This window comes from Drosophila grimshawi, unplaced genomic scaffold, assembly GCF_018153295.1.
Source record: "Drosophila grimshawi isolate 15287-2541.00 unplaced genomic scaffold, ASM1815329v1 contig_311, whole genome shotgun sequence".
Lineage (NCBI taxonomy): Eukaryota > Metazoa > Arthropoda > Insecta > Diptera > Drosophilidae > Drosophila > Drosophila grimshawi.
Genome location: NW_025063098.1, coordinates 6,294,498 through 6,314,988, shown reverse-complemented (window position 1 = coordinate 6,314,988; position 20,491 = coordinate 6,294,498). Strand labels below are relative to the sequence as shown.

At 38.5% G+C, this 20,491-nt stretch overlaps 1 protein-coding gene across 2 annotated transcripts in view; it reads left to right on the top strand.

The window, feature by feature from the left end:
* Positions 1-559: 559 nt before the first annotated feature.
* The window catches only part of LOC6563932, a 36,516-nt gene continuing 16,584 nt past the window's right edge, over positions 560-20,491 (top strand). The window contains exons 1-2 of one of the 2 annotated variants that reach the window (XM_043214846.1): positions 560-724; positions 5,758-6,231. In XM_043214846.1, the coding sequence (XP_043070781.1) occupies positions 6,126-6,231 (106 nt within the window). In that variant the 5' untranslated portion in view covers positions 560-724; positions 5,758-6,125. Of the gene's footprint in view, positions 725-5,349; positions 6,232-20,491 lie in introns of both variants that reach the window. The other variant, XM_032737369.2, reaches the window with a different exon arrangement.

Genomic DNA, 20,491 nt, shown 5'->3' with positions numbered 1-20,491 from the left:
AGTAACTGACCCAGAAATGCGAGTGAGTTGTAAGAGAGAGAGAGAGAGAGCGAGAGAGACAGAGAGTCGTCTGGCGACAAAGCGACAAAAGAGCAATGACAACACTGTAGTGGACCAAAGTGAAACGAGTCTCACATTGTTGAGGCAGGTGACGAAGTGTTTAACTTCGTCCTTGATACGACAATATGTTACGCTGGGCACGGCTGCAAGTAAAGACAACAACAGCAGGAGGTGGCAGTGGCAGTGGTTGCTGCTACGGCATCTTCGTCTCCTGAGTTTTTAGCGAAGAGTCGTCGAAGAACGAGAAAAAAAATATGAAACAACAACAACGACGAAAGGACGACGAAAAAGTTTGCGCTGCTGCAGCTAGCGTCGCTGCCGGCGTCGCCTTTTTGGCCACACGCTGTGCGCGCCGAACAGTTGGCCCCAGCATCAGTCTCGAAAAGCCTTCTGTGCGTGCAGAGGTTAACGCGTGCAACACACACCTCGTATACGCAACGTCCAAACGACCAATACAACCAAAAAAAAAAAAAAAGACGTAACGAAAGCCGGCACGTGAAGTGAGTGTCGACTCGAAGTCTGATAGTCTCATATTGCGGCGAGTGTTAATCCTTTGCTGCGAGCAGGTGGGCAGTTACCGGCCCAATGAACCGTGGCAGAGGCATTGAACTGTGGCGCGCCTTGACTGGACATGAGACATGGACCGGCACACGGACAGAGACAGGTACGGGGATAGGTATGGGGCAGCTGGGCAGCAGAGAAAGGACATTGACTGCTGCTGCCCCGCCTCAGCTATTGTGTGTGGGGTGCAGGCTATTAAGAATTGATGTCCATTGAAAAGTCTTAACCAGTGTGTAAGACTGACTACGTAGATAGCTGGAAGAGTTGGAAGGCTTTCTTCATTGTTGCTACGCATGTTTCTGACAGTCGGCTGCTTTAGGGCCAAAACACCAACAAAATAGAAAATATGAGAAAAGCAGGTCAACGGGCTAAGCAGCTGAAATTGTAGACCAGCAGCAAGAGTTAACGGCCTGTTCACTTGACTTCTCGAGTGCTACCAAATTAATTAACATGACAATGACGAAGGTGAATTGCGTGTTTTAAGGGTTGCCTGCTTACAAAAGAAATTGGCGCCTCGTCGTTTTTCATTTGCTCACAGCTCAACTCTCAGCTCTCAAGCGATGAGCATTAAAAAATTTACCAAACGTGTTGCTTTTGTATTTTTTTGTTTTTTTGTTTTGCTCCCATGATTTTCGAAGCATTTACAAGTTTTTAATTAGACCCTTTATGTGTCGGAGGGGCAACAAAAAACCCTCGTAATTAATTGTTTATTGTTAGCGATTTTGAGGCGTGTCGAACGTGAAAGAATTTGCATCGCTATTTGCCCTATTGAAGGCGTCTCATTAAGAGTGGGCGTGGCAACTCAAATTGCGGCGAGTTGACAGACAGAGCCATAATTAAGTGTGAAGTTAATAGCCATTAACATCAGGTTGTCATTTAAAAGCTTGGCCGTGCAAGCACATGAATAAATTTCAATGATCAACCAGAATCTAGTTAAATAAATAGACTGATTTCTAAACAGATAAATAGATGATTATATTAAAATGTTCAAAAGCTTAAAAGATATTTCTGATGTATATATTTTAGATTACATTCTACCTCTTGATTTATTGCTTAATCCTTTTTCTAAAACTATATCTAGATTATGAATTCATAGCTATCGGCAAGTGCTCGATAAACGATTATAAGGTCTGTTTTAGGCAGTTACCAACTGCTTCTCAAAAGCACACCCTGTTTTAAAAGAATACCTATTTCGAACAGTTTTATTTCAAAGTTTTATTTTAATTAACACAGCTTCTGCAGTCAGTTTTTGTGTAAGCATAAAAGTTGTTAACAAATCAATATTAGAAATATTTTCATATTACAAATAACTGTAGCATTCTTAAAGCTGAACGCCTTGTGGCTTTAAGAAAATTCGGTTGTATGTAGTATAAATTGCTCGTCACGTTTCCACATCACTCAAAACAATCCCCGCCCTTAGCATTTGTCTAGCAATAAGGGGATGGTTGTCAGCTGCTGGTTCGAGAGCTGGCACTTAAACCCTTTGACAATGTCACAAGGGTAGCATCAAGTTGATGGCTCTGACGGTTACGCGGTGATCATCATGACGATAATGATTATGATGATGATGTGGCTAAATTCAAAGCAGCCATCACATATGAACCAGAAGAAGCATACACTTTTTAAAGGCATAACAATATTGATAAAAGAAAAACGCGAAAAAAAAATTACCAGTACCAAAATAGAAACGATATGAACTCATACGTGAAGTAACTGGGATGGTGGCAAACTGGAAGGCCAGGATGCTCAAAGGAGTCCTTATTTGAGTTCAAGCATCCTTTAATGGAGGGTAATGACAACTCAAGTACATGTGCATAAATGTTTTATGTTACATAAGCGAACGACTGTTAAACCTTACAGGCTCTTGACTTACAACAAATTCATTGTTCGATGCCTGCTTGCAGATTTACAAGCAAGTGGCTAATTTATTTGTCAGCCACGACTGAGGATTGAGGAATGGGAACGGAAACTCATTAAATCATACATTTTTTAAATAAATATGCAATGCCTTATGCTTTTTTATGGGACGAGGCAAGAAATTGAAAATGCAAAGCACTTCAAGTGACAAACACAGACACACACACACACACACCGATGGGCATAAGGGAACACAAATACAAATACAAATACGAATGCAAACAGAAAAACGAGCATAAATACATGTATGCTTAGAGAGGGAATGGGTCACGAGGCGACGCAACAATAATTTATAAATGAATGAATAAAGGGCGCAGGGCAGAGGCACAGATACAGGCGGGGGCACAGACACAGGCACAGTGGCAATGGCAAATAAAAATAAATAAATAAAAATGGCAATGCGGCATAAAATGTGCCGAGGAGAGGAGATGCGAACAAACGGCGAAATGTAACTGCGGCGCGTTTATTTTATTGCGTATACGCAACGTCCCCACCCAAAGTAGGCAAAACACATTTGCTGTCTCTCACCCCATATGACTTATTTGCTCATGTGTATATTCTGCTTATGTATATTATGCTTATATGTATATGAGATTGTGTGTGTTTGTGTGTGTGTTTCTGTGTGTGTGTTATATGGCCACAGCAGCAGCCACGCAGCGGCTCAACTTATTTTCCACAAAATTAAACCATCAAAAATTTGCCAACAACAATGCCGGGGTAATTTATTTGACTCATGGCGTTTTGCCGGGTTGTTTAGAAAGCGCCAGCCGCAGCCGCAACAACAACATTAACAGCAACAATGTTATACATGCCTGCAGTACACAACAACAACAATAATACAAAAAAAAAATAAAACACATACTCAAACAAGTAAAAACGTTGCCGTTGAACATTAGAATCGAATGCGTTATACTCTGTTCCCAAGGTGAAATAAAGCAATTTTTTTGTGAGAAATTAAATGTACACCCGAAAATCATAGATTTATCTGACAATATCAATTATGACTCATGATAACACTACTTCGGCTTGTGCTCAGTTGGTTAACTCGAAGAGAATGAGGTGGCATTGCTTCAATTTAAGATTCGAAGTCTACGTTTTAGAGCCAATTCCCGTCAAGAGCGGTTCACAGTATTATAGTACAAGTATGTGTTTCAAATGTCTACTTTCAATATAGTCAAATAACCAATATACAACATTATATTCGATATTAGGGTATAGAAAAACAGTATTTAAAGCAAACAAATAGCGAGCGGCTTGTGCATATGAGCAGCCCGCAATACGAACAACAACAGCAAAAGCCAAAAGCAAAAAAAACAACATTGGCTGCGGCTGTGGTCATGTTAGTGATGGGCAGGGGCAACGGTTACGGTGTGGCTGCTGATCTGGGTAAGGGTGCAGGTATGGGCAGCCGAGCTACAGCCGAAAGCCGGCTGGGTTGATGTACACGACGCATACATCAACGGGCTTTGCGCGGACGGACTACATACTAACATTTTTTGGCTTGCGGCCCTTTGACGTGGCGCACTTTTTGTTGCCAAAATTAAACAAACTGCTTGCTGGACGAACAGCAGCTGGAGAACTGCGCTACACTGTGATGATGAATTGATGATAATGCCGCTGGGGATTTAGGCAAATACTCGTACACGTAATACTTTAGCACTCACATCCCCTGAGCTTCCTGCTTTTTTTCTTTCCTGTTTTTATGGCTTGACGAACTGGGCTTGGAAAGAGTTAAGCATTTATTTATTTACATACACATTTTTGTCTGTTTATGTTGCTGTCATTTTTTTTCTTTCTATTTTTTCTCCTCTTTATTATTATCGTACAGTTTATTAAGTCTCAAGTGGCGAGTCTCAGTCTCGCTCTCCATCCACCATGCTTACAGGCAATTTCATGCAAAGTTGCGCGCGCCTAAAGCTGTCGTCCTTGATGGATGGCTTTTGACGCAAGCAGCCAGCATTTGGCGGAAGCCAATTTGATTTGCGAATCATCCACAAACTCTAAGGGTGCTAAGGGATGGGCAACAGTCAATCGGTGAATGGCCTGCAGCACAGAACTGTCGTTGTACATCTATAAGGGGTAGAGCGTACCAAATTAGTGCTTGCATTTCGACTAGCTGACGTACTGCAGATTTAACTCTTTATGTATCTACCCTATAATAGTCGGCCTTATTCATCCATTTGATCTGTGATCACATTCAACTTTCAATTTTATAGTCAAGCAGCAGCTATTAAGCTCATCTTGTCAATCATGTTTTTCAACAATAAGACGGAGTTGAAATGCGGCTAGCAGTCAAATAAAACTGAGCTATCTACTAAGGACGAACTTGTTGCAACGGGACATTTATAATAATATATAATGAAAATCTTTGCTGCTTGGAAATTTACTAAATTGAATTCAACAAATAATACTAGTCTAGGAAAGTCAATATTATGTAGCAAGCTTTACTCTATTTTTCTAACAAAAATTCAAATAAATAATTAATTCCATGGTAAAGCTTTATTTATTATTATTTATTTATTTATTTATATTAAATATAATTCAGCTTTTACCATAACTAGAGATATTAAATAAAAAAAATATTCATTTTATATTTTCCTTTTCTTAAGAGCCTCCCTTCACAGACAAACCTTTTACTCGATTTTCCCTTTACACTTATTCGAAATTCAGAAAATTTTCAATTGGGGTTTTCTATATCATAAATATATAGTAAATCTGTATTAAATCGAATACAAGCATAGTCCGATTTCCTTTTCTACGTCAAAGTTCGTATATAAGACGTTGTCTTATCATTATGTCTTTCTATGATAGACAGAATAACTATGTTAAGAACATGCTGGCAATCCGCATGACGTATACGCCCCGGGGATTGCAAGTGCAACAATCAGCTTCGTGCTTTACATGTCTTGCGTGTCTGTCTAGACTTTAAGCCAATGCTAAATCGGATCGTTGCCAATGTCTGTAAGTCGACGAGATGGATATAAATTCTGAGAGATAGCAGCAGCAGAAGCAACATCTACCATAACAACAACAACAACAACATTAGCAACAGCATACAGCGATAAATCTTTTGCTTGGATTTTGGCAGTAAGCCGCCGAGAAGTTACCTTTGTGAGGAAGTATGCCAAATGCAGGCCAACAAACTTATTTTGATAAACTTTCACTGAAATTTACTGCTGGCAAAATAGAAAATCTTAAAGACCAAGCAAATGTTTATAGGAATTCCAACAACTGCAACTGAGAGAATAAAGCAAGCCATAAATATTATCAACAGCATAAATTTGACAAGACAAACTAACCAAAATAGACTAAAACCATAAAAAAAAAGTACAAAATAATACCAAAACAGCGGGTGAACCGGCGAATTTAGCAGCAGGCAAACTGGCAGGCAACTGCTGCACTTCCTGCTACTGTACAACTGGTGCGTCTTCTTTGTGGCAGGCGCGAATTTCCGTTCCTTATCGCGGCAATGTAAACGCGTTTCCGCCTTATGCTCGCACGCCCCATCGTCAACAGCAGCAGCTTAAGACAATATTAAACAGTTAGCTTGTGCAGCATAACCATAGAAATTTAAAACGGTTTTAAAAATGTGCAACCCGCCAGCAACACAGACCACAGCACTGGCAACGCAAACGCATCTGCTGCTGCTACGGCTCCTCAGCTCCCAGCTCTTGATCGTGAGCATCCTAAATGGTAAGTACACTCTGAAAAGAATCCTTTTCTATATTTAAGGAAAATCGGAAAAGAAATACTGCTGCAATGTGATAAATGCCTTATGTACTCATTATATTCGTAAGCCATATAATTAAAAAGAAAAATCATTAAATAAAGCTCAAAAATTAATATCGAGTCCAAGTAATCAAGTTGAGCATCTGTATGTGTTTTAAGGACGCAACTGTTTTAAGTTCGATTATACTTAACTTATACCGGAAAAGTGTCATATATATTAAATACAATAAAGCATATAATTTTCAAATATTTATGCTGGTGATTAAGCGTAAATTGTTACTGAAGCTCTGCATAAATGTCATAAATGTTCAACCTATAATTTGAGCCACGATTTATTTTCATTTGTAACTTATTTACACAACTATTTACGAATGAGAATTGCCAGTGGCAGCAGCAGCAATGTGCCCAACAAAAACAGGAGCAACAATTCAATAAATGCAACAATTTGCATCGACAACAGTCATAAATTTATCTTAAATGAACAAATATTTTCTTGCTGTTGCTGATGCTGCTGATGGTTGCTATCCTGGCAAATAAAATGCGATATGGATACACAAAAAGCTTATCATTGCCGCAAAAGGCAGCAACAATCGTAATAACAACAGCAAAAGCAATAATGCACTGCATGGAAAAAGAGCTCGAATTTGACAATGCATTTCAATTTGTAATGCATTAAAGACAAAGTGCATACAGAATCAGGCAATACATAATAAATACTTACATTCAATAAATATACTTGTATACATAATGGAGCTTTTACCACATTTCGTATGTAAATTGCCAGTAGTTACATATATAAGTACTCTATATATATATATATATATATATATATATGTATATACGTTCTTAAGTTCGTTTTGTGTCAATTTCTCGTTCGCTTTAACTGAAGACCAAATTGAACATTGGAATTCATCAAAGGACTTAAAATATCGCAAGTAATAAATAAAGGAATGCATAAGAAACATATCAACTGCAAAAAAATGAATGAATATTTGTAACTTCTGTTCGGTAAATATTAACGAGTAAGCATAACCGACTAGAAATTACTCTATATTCAGCTTTGGAATTACTTACTGATTGATTATCATAGTGAATGTATTTTTTTTTATTTGAATGTGAATAATATGCACATTATTACATCGCTCTATTTCCAAAAAATACATTAAACTAAATCAATAATCTGAACCGAACTCGGCTATAATAATAACAATTTCACTCTGCTGGCTGCTATATGCATAATAAAGACAACAATTGTTAAAATTTAACAAAGCATAATTGCATGCCATCAAAAATGTACTTTGACAAATGTCATTGTTTTTCTATCCTGTACTTTTGTTAGCCTGCAGTTTAAGTACATATGTATTTATGTAGAGTCATATGCTTTCGATATCTGATCAGTGTGGACAATATTTTGATATCTCTCAGCTTGGCTTGTGAGCAGTATAAAAATATGTCAAATGCAAATTATGCGCATAAATATAAATAAATATATGAATCCACAAATAAATATGTCGCATAAAACGATATGTGGTTGCCACACCGACCCGCACCCACATGCCACATGCCACATGCCACACGCCACTTGCCATTTGGTGTAAAAGTCAATTTGCTTTTTGCTATCGCCCAAAAGTCGCTAGTGTCATAAACATTGCCAAAATGGCGTGTGGCCGCCAAAGTAAATAAAAGCCCAAGTTGATAGCAAGCGGAAGCGGAAGCAACAGCGAAACCCAGAGGCAAAGTGGCGGAATGTGCCGCACTTGTGGCAAATGCAAAATAATTGCATATTTATGTGAGCAATCGGAGCAGCTTCGATAAATATAAATCTGCTCCGATGCGCCTTTTAATGATGCACCAAATGTGCAAATTTATGACTGCTTACAGATATACATATGTTTGTGTATCTCATGTCTGCATTTCACCAGCTGAATAATTTCAACTAAATGTATGGCCATCTGGCAGCTCATATTTCCCATCAGTGCACTTTGATGTCTGATTTGACTTTTCCTTGAACGTCCAGCAATTTAATTTAAATTGCACGATCTTGGCCAATTTCATCTAATTGTTTATCAGGCAATCGATATTCATTATTATTTATTTATTGTCAAAAACTGTTCTCAATCGTTGCTTCAAAAGGTTTTTAAACTATGGACTTTTGACATTCAAACATAAAGCCTGTAAAGGAAATATTTAATATCAGCTTCTTTTAAATAAAATATGCAGAATTCAGAAGGATGTCAAATATTTCCAACTCAGAAAGAAGAGAATGATTAGTTGAGGTGGTTGCACATTATTTATTTATTGGCTCCTGGCCATTTTAAAATGTTGATGCTGAAAATTGTACATATATTTTTGGCTTAAGAAAATTGCCTAATTAGGCGATAAGATTCAGGGTATTTGTATTTATACAAAAAAGACGCACACAAAGAGAATTAATCATTAACGTCAATTGTGAAATTGGTTGACATCTGCTTTCAGTTCTCTATCAATTGCCCTCATTTTGATGCAATCCTTTCAAAAGAACAAAGCATATTTTAGTTTTTGGGGGTGCACATAAAAAAACGTATGTGTGTAGCACGTTTCAGAGATAGCGAGGCACGGCGATAAAAGGAAAGGGAAAGGGAGAGATAGAGATAGAGATAGAGAGAAAGCAGGAAAGTAATCCAATGAAATTCAGTTAAAATCACTCAAGAGCATGAATGGCATCATTTTATCTCGCCGCTTGGCTTTTGTTCTAGACTGCGGAAAAGGAAGCGCGTTGATGATAATAATGCCAACACTTGGCTTTTGTTTTAGTCACCGCAGCGCCAACAATGACAACAACAAAAACATGACACTTTAATAGCATAAATGCGGCACTAAACAAAACCAAAATCAACGAATAATGCTGATGGGGAAGGGGAACTGGCACAGGAACTGGAATAGGAAGGAGCAAGTGAAATGGAAAGGGAAAGGGGCCAGGCAGACGGAGGAGAGCGCCAGCAGCGCACAGCTGTCATAATGAAACAGTCAAGGACAATGGCGGCCAACGGAAATACAAAGTGTACGTGTTTCGTACAGGCCCAGTGACCTCACCACACGCCACACCCCTCCCTGTGCTGCTCTTCTAGCTGTCTGTCGCACCGACGCGATAAAAGCACCAAACGAAATGTTGTCTGGATGAAGGGGGCTGGCTGCCATTTATAAGAGCATCAGTTACAATAACACTGGCCGCGCGTTGTGGGCGTGGCCAGCCGACAACAATAGCCAGGCCATTGTCATAAATTAAAAATGAGGAAGTATATGAAATTTAACAAAAACAAACGGCCCGCGGAACAGCACCAGCAGCAGCAGCAAAACCAACAACGGAAATACAAAAAGCGCTGATAAATAAATTTGCTAAAAAAAAAAAAAAAATGTATAATAATAATAATAAGAGTAAAAAACAGCACATGGCATAAGGCTGGAGTTTTAATGCCGCCTAAAAGTCAAAAGCCTCTGCTGGAAACAAAACAAAAATTGAAAGAACAACAGCAACAGCAAAAGCAACAATAACAAAAGAAAAACAAAGATAGCCGTCAGGCAAGTTACTTTCTCCATCAAGTAGGCCTAGGTCAATTTCTCAGCCCAAGCGTCAAAGTGGCCTCACTTAATTTGTCCACTTTCTTTCCCCCTCTCGCCTTCTGTCTTAATTTAAAGCTGATTTGCAGCGGAGCCGTAAATGTTGTCTCGGTTTTGTGGCAAGATTCAACGCGTGCTACAAATTTCAACATTTTCAAGTCACGCGTATTTGAGATATGTGTCCCTTAGTGTTACACCAGCAGCTACTTCACACAGTCCGCTATGTGTTGCCACTGCAACGAAAATAACCACAACAACAAATATCCACTCACAAAGTCTCTGGTTAGCCACCTGGCATCTAAGTCCTAACCGCAACGGCTTTGATGGAATTTTCAAATTATAACACAAAGAAGAACAAAACCAATAATATTTTGACAACGACTATATAAAACACTACTACTATGTTAGCCAAGTGAGTCGACAAACTGGGTTTAAAACTGTTAAATATAAATTTGAAAATTGTATTTATATTTAGAAAATCTTTGTGTCTAATAGCATTTGAATTTTTCTCTTAAATCCAAAAAATATGTGTACAAATAACTTCACTTTCTTTTTTAATTTACTTTTTGAATTTCACATTTCAGAATATTCGCGAGCTCCAATTTCGCTATATAGAAACCCAATCCATTTAATCTGTCAACACAAACTTGATGCATTTTAACATATAGCAAAAATTTGTTAAGGATATAGAGTAGCATAACAAAATGCTATTTTTATCAATGACAGCTCCTGTTTCGTCTACCGCATTGTCCTGCTATGTTTTTCGGCATTTCACTTTATTTTATACGTACACATATAGTACGATTTTTTTTTATTATTATTATTATTATTTTTAAGCTGATTTGCTCGCACGGCACGTTCCATTTTTAGTTTAGCTCGGTGTAGATTTTCTGGTGGACTCTCGCCCGTATGCCATCTTTGGCCTTTTGGGCATTTGTTTATGTTGAGGCTTATGGGTAACAAAAAACGAAAAAATGAACAGAAGCAAGCAAGCCAAAATGGCTCTTAAAATTTAAATATGTGCGCAGGGCTTTAATCTGCGTCCACGTGGCGTATGATGAGTTTCTGTGTGACGTCCCAAGAAGGAAGTTAAGTAAAATGCTAAATAAAGCAAGGGACACGTTCTCTTAACCCGTGCTCTTAGCCTAGAGCTGTGTATGAATAGGCAAAATGCGTCAAATTGCACGTTGCTGCCACACAATGAGGCAACACGAAACATAAAACATAGAACACAATTACAAATGAAAATATTCGTAATAATAAGCCATTTAGCACTTTGTTTCTGTTTTGTTCGTCCCTCCCCCCTCCTATTATATAATTTATATTGTTAATTCCTTGAGCAGCCGCCAGGCAGCACCACTTTCCCCGTCCATGCTTCATTCCTTCCCCGGCTCTTTGCCTCTGTCACCCGCACTAGTGCCGCACATCAGCGGCTACCATAAAAGCTTCATAAACATTTTATAGCTTGCAGTTGTTGCAGGAAACTGCGCTAGGGCCATAATTGCTGCCAACCATTTTCCAGTTTAGCCAGCTAGAAAGTCAACTAGCCAAATTACGGAGAGGACTCGCAGAGCGCTGGGGATAAAGGGGCTACTGCTGTGCGTTTCTAAGCGCCTTTATGGCATTGTCCAAATGTCCCTGTGTAAAACAAACTTTTACGGCAGTCGCACCTAAAGCGGTTGCATCTTTATGAGAACTAAAATATTTAAATTATGCAAAAATAATAAAAAAAAAATTACATTTAGGCACGATTCAAAACCTTCTACTCCAATAACTTTGTCAAAACTAAATCGATTTTCACAATGCAATGATGTTTCGATCAGGATTTGATGTTTAGAAAAATTCAAAAAAAAAAATACAAACGACAAAAAAGAATTGAGGAAGTTCTATGTTTTTAAAGTGGGCCTAAAATGTCTCTTCATTCGAGTCTCTTATTATTATATGTATATACATTTTTGTGCCCTATACCCAATAGTCAAACGATAAATAAGGGTATTGGTCTAGTACCAAATATATGTATTTAAATACTTGATAGTTAGGTCTTCAAAATAATTATATCACTGAAAATCACGAATGCAGATGTTATCCAAATACAGCCCAACACAATGTTTAACACCTAAATAATAATACAATGTGGAAAATTGGCGAAATTGAATTGGAAACTTTTTACATTCAAAATTACTACACAAAAGTAAGGTGGGAATAATACGAGACGTTCGCAAAATCCGTAACTCTGCCTCATTATAGCTGTGCTCGTTACCGTTTAATTGAGCTTCGTTGTTCTCAGGTGTAAATTACAAATCTGAACAGCGCATAATGAATGAAGCAGACCGACTGGCTAAACGGATGCCTAAATGAAATGAAATCGGAGTGAAAACGCGTTCATTTCAGGCATGGCCAGGGCGTGGACAAAAGTTTTGTGGAGCGCGACAAACTGCGGCGCAAGAAGTTGATTAGAAAACCGGCCGCAATGTCGACAGGGCAGTGGATTGTGCGGATGGGCAGAAACGGAGTGGGGAAGGGTATTCTGGAAGGGCACTCTGGTCTATGGTATTGGCAGCCGCCTAATGAGAAACTTGAAAATTTACGGTCAACGAGTTGTCAAAGTTCCGGCACCGTGGCATAGTTTTAGATGCCAACTCAAACAATTAAGCGCCGCTCGGAACGCTTCCAATGAATTCCATTTTAAATAAATAATTGCCAGCGAAATTAAGCAGCGACCAAGATGTTGGGTGGACAGGCGAGGCTCGGGTGGCATGGAGGCCGTAATCTGAGCGTTCTGGACGAAGGCGCAGGACACCGATAGCTGAAGTAATGACAGGAAGTACCGATAAAAAAAGAAAAAAGAAAACGCATGCATTAACATTGATAAGAAGCGGTCGACTAATAAAAAATAAAAATGAAAAAGTGGCTCGCACAATCGCTAACAAAATGTTCATTAGCGTTGATCGGAAGCGGAAATGACTGTGGCCCCAAAAATGACCTGGTAGATAAGAGCATTTGTTGTGCCCTACACACACACACAAGCAAAAGGTCGAGCACACCTAAACGGCTGGCAGTTGAAAGGCGAATTTTGGTCCGCGGCAGAGATTTTGAATGTCACCTGAAACATAAGCCAAGCAAATGCTGTGCTGCAGAGTCATTAATAATTCACATGGCGCAAATGGAGTCAAACGTATGGGTGAGTGAGAAGGACAACGACAAATAAAATTGCAATCAGATGCTGCTTGAAATTAAGGACACAATGCCACAAAAGCTTTTAAGTCCTACCTAAGCAGAAATAACTAAAAGCAAATGACAGAAGTTAATGCGATTGCCGTTCAACTAGAGATGGTCACGAAAAAAAAATTAAATAAATAAAATCTTTACACAAATTAAATAATTGTTGCTATTTTAAAATGAATTCCCCAATTATGCTCCAACTCCAACTTCAACAACAAATATTAATTAGTGCCCAAAAGTCAAAAGCCGCACGTACTTGAAATGGAGCAAAAAATGCTAATCGACAAGACGTGCTCTCGATATGCGTGTCCTTTTCATTTAGCACGTGTCCATCTCTAGCTTGCACAGAATAGGTCAACATTGCGTGTCAGCGAGTGTGTGTGTGTGAGTGTGTGTGGATTGAGTGTGGGAGCATGTGTGCGCAACGTTTTGGCGACCCAACTTGATGCTATCATCAATTGTCAAATAACCAACTGTGTGAGATTTGTGTACCAGCTGTGTCCAGAGAGAGAACGACACAGAGAGATAGAGTGGGATAGAGAGTGAGAGGGAGAATCAAAGCGTTGAGGCATTCATGGTGTTGCAAATCAACGCACACCCAGACACACACACACCCAGGCAGTCATGCAAAATCTCCCCCCCACACACACACGCACACACACATATAGATGGAATGACCAGCGTGCATATGTGGCATACCCATAGAACAACTCACTTTGTGGGCTATTTGTTTTGGTCATACGCTCATTTGGCTTTTGCCAGGGAAATCGAATGTGGGAGCAGCACTAGTAGTGCAAAAAAACAAAAAAAAAAAAACACATACCAAAAAGGTTTCGCAAACGTATCCTTGGACGAGGACGAAATCGGAAAGTGTGCAAAAATCAAGCGAGACCCAGCGCAGCAAAAACAAACAAACAAAATCCTAAAGAGGAGCGGCCAAAGCAGAAGAGGGCGGGGCATGGCGGAGAGCAACCGCAAATGTACAACGTACAAGCAACCGAACCATTCGGCAAGGTTGGGACTGCCAATGGTGCTGATGCTGCCACTGTTGCTGCTGCTGGTATTGCTGCTGCTGCCACTGCTGCTACGGCTGCTGCTGCTGATGCTGATGCCAAGAACCGAGGGCCAAGCATCGAGCTGAGCAATCGTAAATCTTCTTATGTGCAGCAGCGTTTTAACGATAATTTGCTTTATTGGAGCAGTTTAGATTTGGGCAGCGGACCGGGCCAAAACTGGAACCACAAGTCAAACGACAACTAGACCGAGCAAAATACATATATATATATATATATATATATATATGTGCGTGTGTATGTGTATGTGTGTGTTGTATGCGAGTGTATGCGAGTATTTGGGTTTTGGGTCTGCTGACTAGTTTTGGCCAATGACCGAGACTGGGCTTTGCCTTTTGAATGTTTCAACGTTTCCGTTTAAATGGTTTTTATAGCAAATTTATGTAGAGGAAAAACACTTCGAAGGTTCACCGGATGACCAGACGCAGCTATCCGAATCCATAAAAATCGCTCACAAACACATGCGACCAAAAATCGTTCAGTCTGGATCTGTGCTCGATTCCCAATGTGTAGTCACTGTAGGTGTGAACAAAGATTTGCCACTTTTGCTGGTCATTCTCCCACTGCTGCTGCTTGCCCGAAATGCCTCAATATGTACCATGAATAATGACCGTACAAATTGCTGCCTATTTCAAACTGAATCTGCCCCCTCTGCAGCTGCTCTTACTGCATTTATTGCTCACAATGTTGCCACAAGAACTACCAGGTAATTACAACATCGTTTAACAGTTGACAATCAATTGGCATATAGCTGACAAGGGTCTAAAATGCGGTTACTATGTGGGCTCATAAAGTGATTAAACTGTTTTAGATATGAATGTTAACATTTTACCAAGGGTTAACTATCTGGTGAATATTGAATATACCTATTCATATTTAAATTATTATGATTGTATATTATTTTTTACATTATTGAAATAACTTTTAACTCCCAGCTTGGTTAATTAAAATATTTCCTTTATTTTTGATTATCACATGCATATATTATAAATGCGGGCATCATAAATTGCCATCAGTCAGTGGAAGGAAAATAAATCTGTCAATAAATGCGCGTGAGCTTCCAATTATAGTAATAAAGAAATTAATTACAAATTTTACGAAATTTTACGTATATGCCAGGTGGGCCAATATGAAATACAATTTTTACATAGAAGTGCTGTAAAAAATTATTTATTTACCCAACAATATATCAAAAGCAAATCCACAGTTTAAAGTTTGATATCCGGATCCGGCATATCTTTCAAAATCAATAATATCCCGTTTCGTGACACATATTAAGTCCTTTGCGTATGTTCGCATTACTCAGTGATTTAATATTATGCGCTGCACTTTCTCTGTTTATTGCTGCATTTATTTTCGTACGCCGGATGTGGTTGTCGGAGCTGGAGGCCTTTGAATTATGTTAAGCTTTGTGCCAGCAGTACTTATACTCACGCTCACACACTCCTTCACCCACACAACACACACTAACACACACACAGGCGCATTGCAACGCAATAGCCCTGCCTTAAGGGTGGCTGGCAAGTGACGTTTGCCGGCATGGAAGTCAACAACTGTTGGTGGCAGTTGCTGTTGCTGTTGTTGTTGTTGTTGCTGTCGTTGTGGCTGTTGCAAGTCTTGGAAGTGCGGCTTTGCACTGTCAACAATGCCAAGGTGGCGGCTGACTGTTGTTGGCTGTTGTTGCCTGTTGGCAGTTGGCATTTTGCTGCTGAAAGCCACTCACAACTAATTCACATGCACCTGTTACTCCCACGACCCGTTGACCAGTTAAGCAGCACACGTAATTATTATTGTTCAGCACAATTTGCAACTACTTGCAAAGCTTCTAATGCGCCAAATTATATAAAAATATATATGCTTATACAAAATGAATATTTATGCCCATCAGCTGCCAACGAGTGGTTCGAGTGAAGACAAACCTCAACATCTTGTGGACCATTTTCGGATGATTGGCATCGGTTGTCGCATAATTATATTCAGTTATAAGCTATCATTGCCGAAACGCTCAAGTGTCAACTTTGTACATAAAAACTACAGTTATCGTAATAATAATCACAATAATAATATCATCAAGAGTATCATTTAACAATAGTTGAACGGGCTTCATAAAACCCAGCTGTTAATAGCGCTCATTTTCATAATATCATCAATGCATGGAGAAAATGGGAGAAAATATCCAGAAAAAGTGAATTAATATTTTGTTTCCAGCTTTTGTTGTTGCCTCGACCGGGTTGTCATAAATTGCACATCAGGCAAATGTTAATGGACAAAACAGCCGTAAAATGTTTAACCCAAACTTTAACGAGCCAACTGCCGCAAATTGATTCATTCAACAATTAGTGAACATCAAATATGACCAAATTGTGGGTCAAATTGGGTATTCTGAAATGTTTCTCGTCGGTCAGCAGATCTTTTAGTTAATGGCATTGTAAAAGTTTAATTAGGGATATTAATTAAACATTTAATGCTTGGGCAAAGTCAAGAAATGTTAACTTAATAAGGATATCAATATTGAAAATGTGAAAGCAATTTGAGTAACTCTTATGATGCAAATATTGGATGGTTCTCCAAGAAATATATTTATATTTCTTAATTTTCTTTTTAGTATTGAAAAATGCAATTTAAAACTAAGAAAAAGTCACTCAGTTAAACCATTGATTTTTTTCGATTATAATACTTGATCTATTCGTTAAATTTGTCCCTTTATTCGCATTTATTGATTCCCGCCTTGTGGGTCTTTAAGTCTTCTTTTATTCGTTTATACATTTCATGCATATCAATAATAAACACCAGCTCATCCACGCGCCATTTGAAATATGATTTATGTGGCCCCGCAGCATTTGAGCTCAACTCGACGACTGATCTGGGCCCCACCCACACACCACCCCATCACCCCCACACCCATCTGTCGTCCCGTCTGACTCTGTGCTTGTGTGGCTGATAAAACTGTCGAAACTTGTAAGTGTTACAGAGGTGATTTACTTGCGTCTAAACGAAATCGAATGCCGCCTTAATAGCCCACGGACAGACAGCTCGCATAATTTTACACGCAGACAGGCAAACGGACAGAAGGCATAATGGCCAGACAATGCCCGGGCTGGTGGAGTATAGTCGTTTCTTATTAGCAGCCAAGAAATTTGAAATTATAATGCCACTCGACAAATCGGTAAAGTTTCGTTGGCCTTTGCCTTCTTCCACGGCTCAGTTGGCTTGCTCTCTTTCAGTCATAAATTTAAATTTGATTTTTATATCGGCTTTTGATATGTGCTCCAACACTTTAAGCATTCAAATTTACCACATAAAAATGTGAAAAGTTTTCTCGTTTCGTCTCTTTGCACAATGGCCCAACTAAAAAGCATATAATATGAGAAGGCTTACAATTTTAAGTCGCCTTTCAATCAGAATTTGTGAAAACTTTGACTATTAAAATAATAAATGCTCTGATTCACGACATTAATTGTTTATAGCAAATCGTTTGAGTTTTACAATTTGTGACACTCTGAATATTTTAGTCCATTCTCAGTATTATTAAATTTTATGTACTTAAGGTTTTTAATTCTTCTTTAATTAATAATTGAATTTAATTTTAATAATATTAAAAAGAGAAGTATATGCAAAAGCTCAAGCCATTTGAATTCATTTGAATTTTTTATGGTGCCCATATTAACTTGAAGTTTTTATTATACATTGATTACATAAATTATTAATATTATTATAAATACTCCACAAGAAAGCACTTTTGTCTCACATTTCCTTTTATAGCCGTTATTTATTCAACATGCATGTCAATTGCTCGTAATTTTGATTAGAGGATAACATTGTCCATGATTTGCGTTTGTCAAAAAAAGAAAAAAAAATAGAAAAAAACACACTTTATGGCTGGCAAAGCGTACGCAATTCGTATATCTACGAATATTGACGATGTGAGGAGGCTTTTGCCATCAAATGAGTCAGCTAAGACGCAAAACTTTTTCATTACGCAATTTTTGCGCTTCGCTTATGTCATGCTCATAGTTCTACTGCACACACACACACGCACACACACACACACATACGCATACAGACGCAGTTTTTTATCACACACAAGCACGTTAGTATATATAGTTAGTATGTGTAGGTATGGACTACAATATTGAGCTTGGCTTTTTGCTTAAAAACTTTTCTAATTCCATTAACGAAACGCACATGCGAGAATCGGGCTGACTGTCCCTTTTGCCTGCTGCTGTTGCTGCCACGTTTTCGTAGCTGGCAGAAGTTTCAGCCCCAATTGCCACAATGCATTGCACAAAAAGAAAGAAAGAAAAAAGAAAAAAAAAAACGAGCAAAACAAACTGCGTGACTTCTCAAATTGACTGGTGCTGACTTTCTATACAAACATCATTTGCGCTTTAAACTAAATAAATGCCTTTGTACGGCACTCCTCTTCGGGCCAGCTTTAATGAGCTGTAGTTGTGTACAGATTTGCCACAGTTCGTCATCCACAGACCATCCACAGTTTCATGCTTCGGCCATGCCACCCCTCATTCGCTCATCGTCCTTGCCTCGTCAGACTGACTCATTTAAACTGTGCGGCTCGTTTAAAATTGTTAATGAAATGAAATTTAAATGTTGTATCATTTTTATTCCTATGCCTCGACCGGCGATGCTAATGCTTTCGATTGCTATGGTGAATTTTCTTCACTTTTTGTTTTTTTTTTTTTTTGGTTGCTGTTCTTGGTTTTCGGCTACTGTAATTTGGTTTAATTTCAGTTAATAATTATTTTCACATTTTCAGCATTGCTTGTGGTCGACAGTGCTACGAGGCAACGACAGCGGTTGTTGTTGCCTTGGCGCGGGGATCACAGTTAATTAGTTTGTAATTATTATAAATTGAGGATGAATGCTTGTGGCAAGTTTAATTGGATATTTGATGTTTTAAATTATGCAAAAATGAGCGTGAAATATTAGCGCGAGTAGCGCATATTTTTCGGCATAAGCCACAGTAGTCGTAAAGCCATTCTAGCCAGTTAGTCATGTTGAAAGTAAATTAATTTTTAATGCCTTCACAATGTCAGACTGCCTCATATTTATGTGGCAAGCGTGGCATGCCCTCAGCCCTCTTCCAACTGTATTCAGTTCTGTTCGCCATGCTCATGTCGTTGACCACTGTGCTTTGTCACACGTGCCACACCCACTGGGCGCCTTCGCATATACAACAATTAATCATAATCTCATACATAGCTTGCAGGCAGTACTTGGGCCACGTAGCAGAAGCCGGCAGTTTTTCACCAGACCCAAACCATAAATTTTACACTCGGTGACTGCGTCGTCTTGAGCAGGGCCGTAAGTTGGCAAAATAGGAACGCCCTTAACCCCATGCCTGCCACATGCCTCATGCCCCTCCCAATCTCTCTCCATAAGCCAACGGAAAAATATGTTAAAATTTACTTCAGTTTTGCAACTGTTGTTATTGTATTCTGATCATTTTGTGTGCCAGCTTCACACGTAGTTTTCTTATAAATTATCATGAAATATGCCGTGACTTACCTGAAGTTATCTATCACACACACACAAGCCACCTTTTAAATCATTAAACTGCGATTGCAAATACTATAAAATATTGCTCGAAGCTCTTACTTCAAAATCAAAGTCTGTGAATGCCTTTTAAAATGTAAGCTTAAATGAAATCCATTTTAACAAGCTGTAAAATACTTTGTTCAATTAAATTAAGAATTTGTTATTTATGTGTAAGATATTGTAAGCCTGCAATATATATTTATTGTAAAGTTATAATAATCGGTTGGCATATTCAATATTTCTGTACATTCTATAGAAAATGTATACAACTCAATATTTCTGTACATTCTATAGAAAATGTATACAACTTTTCTATGTTTAATTAAAGTATCGTCTGCCTAAACCTTCTGAAATTATAATTACATTTGTTTTTTTTTTTCATTGTCCACATCACAGCATCATCCAATACAATACTTCCTGAACGATTTTATTTGTTGTATGGATTTTAGTATAAAAATGCTTTGAATCTCTTGTGAATACTATCAAATTGCATATTGCCATCTACAAGAACTTTTGCAAAAGTTGATTGTTTGTGATTAGCTAGCTCTGACAATTTGTCAGTTGTGAATTGCTAATGGCAAACTGATAATAATAGCCCGAACTTGAACCAATGTTGCACACATTCCTTCTTCAAAAACAGTTGCCCAGACAGAACAACAGAAATTGATATTGCTTATAAATGCCGGCAACTTTAACTCGTTGCATATATACTATTACCAATAATACACTTGCTCTAACTGGGAATGTGTATGCAAATGTGAATGTGTATATTAACC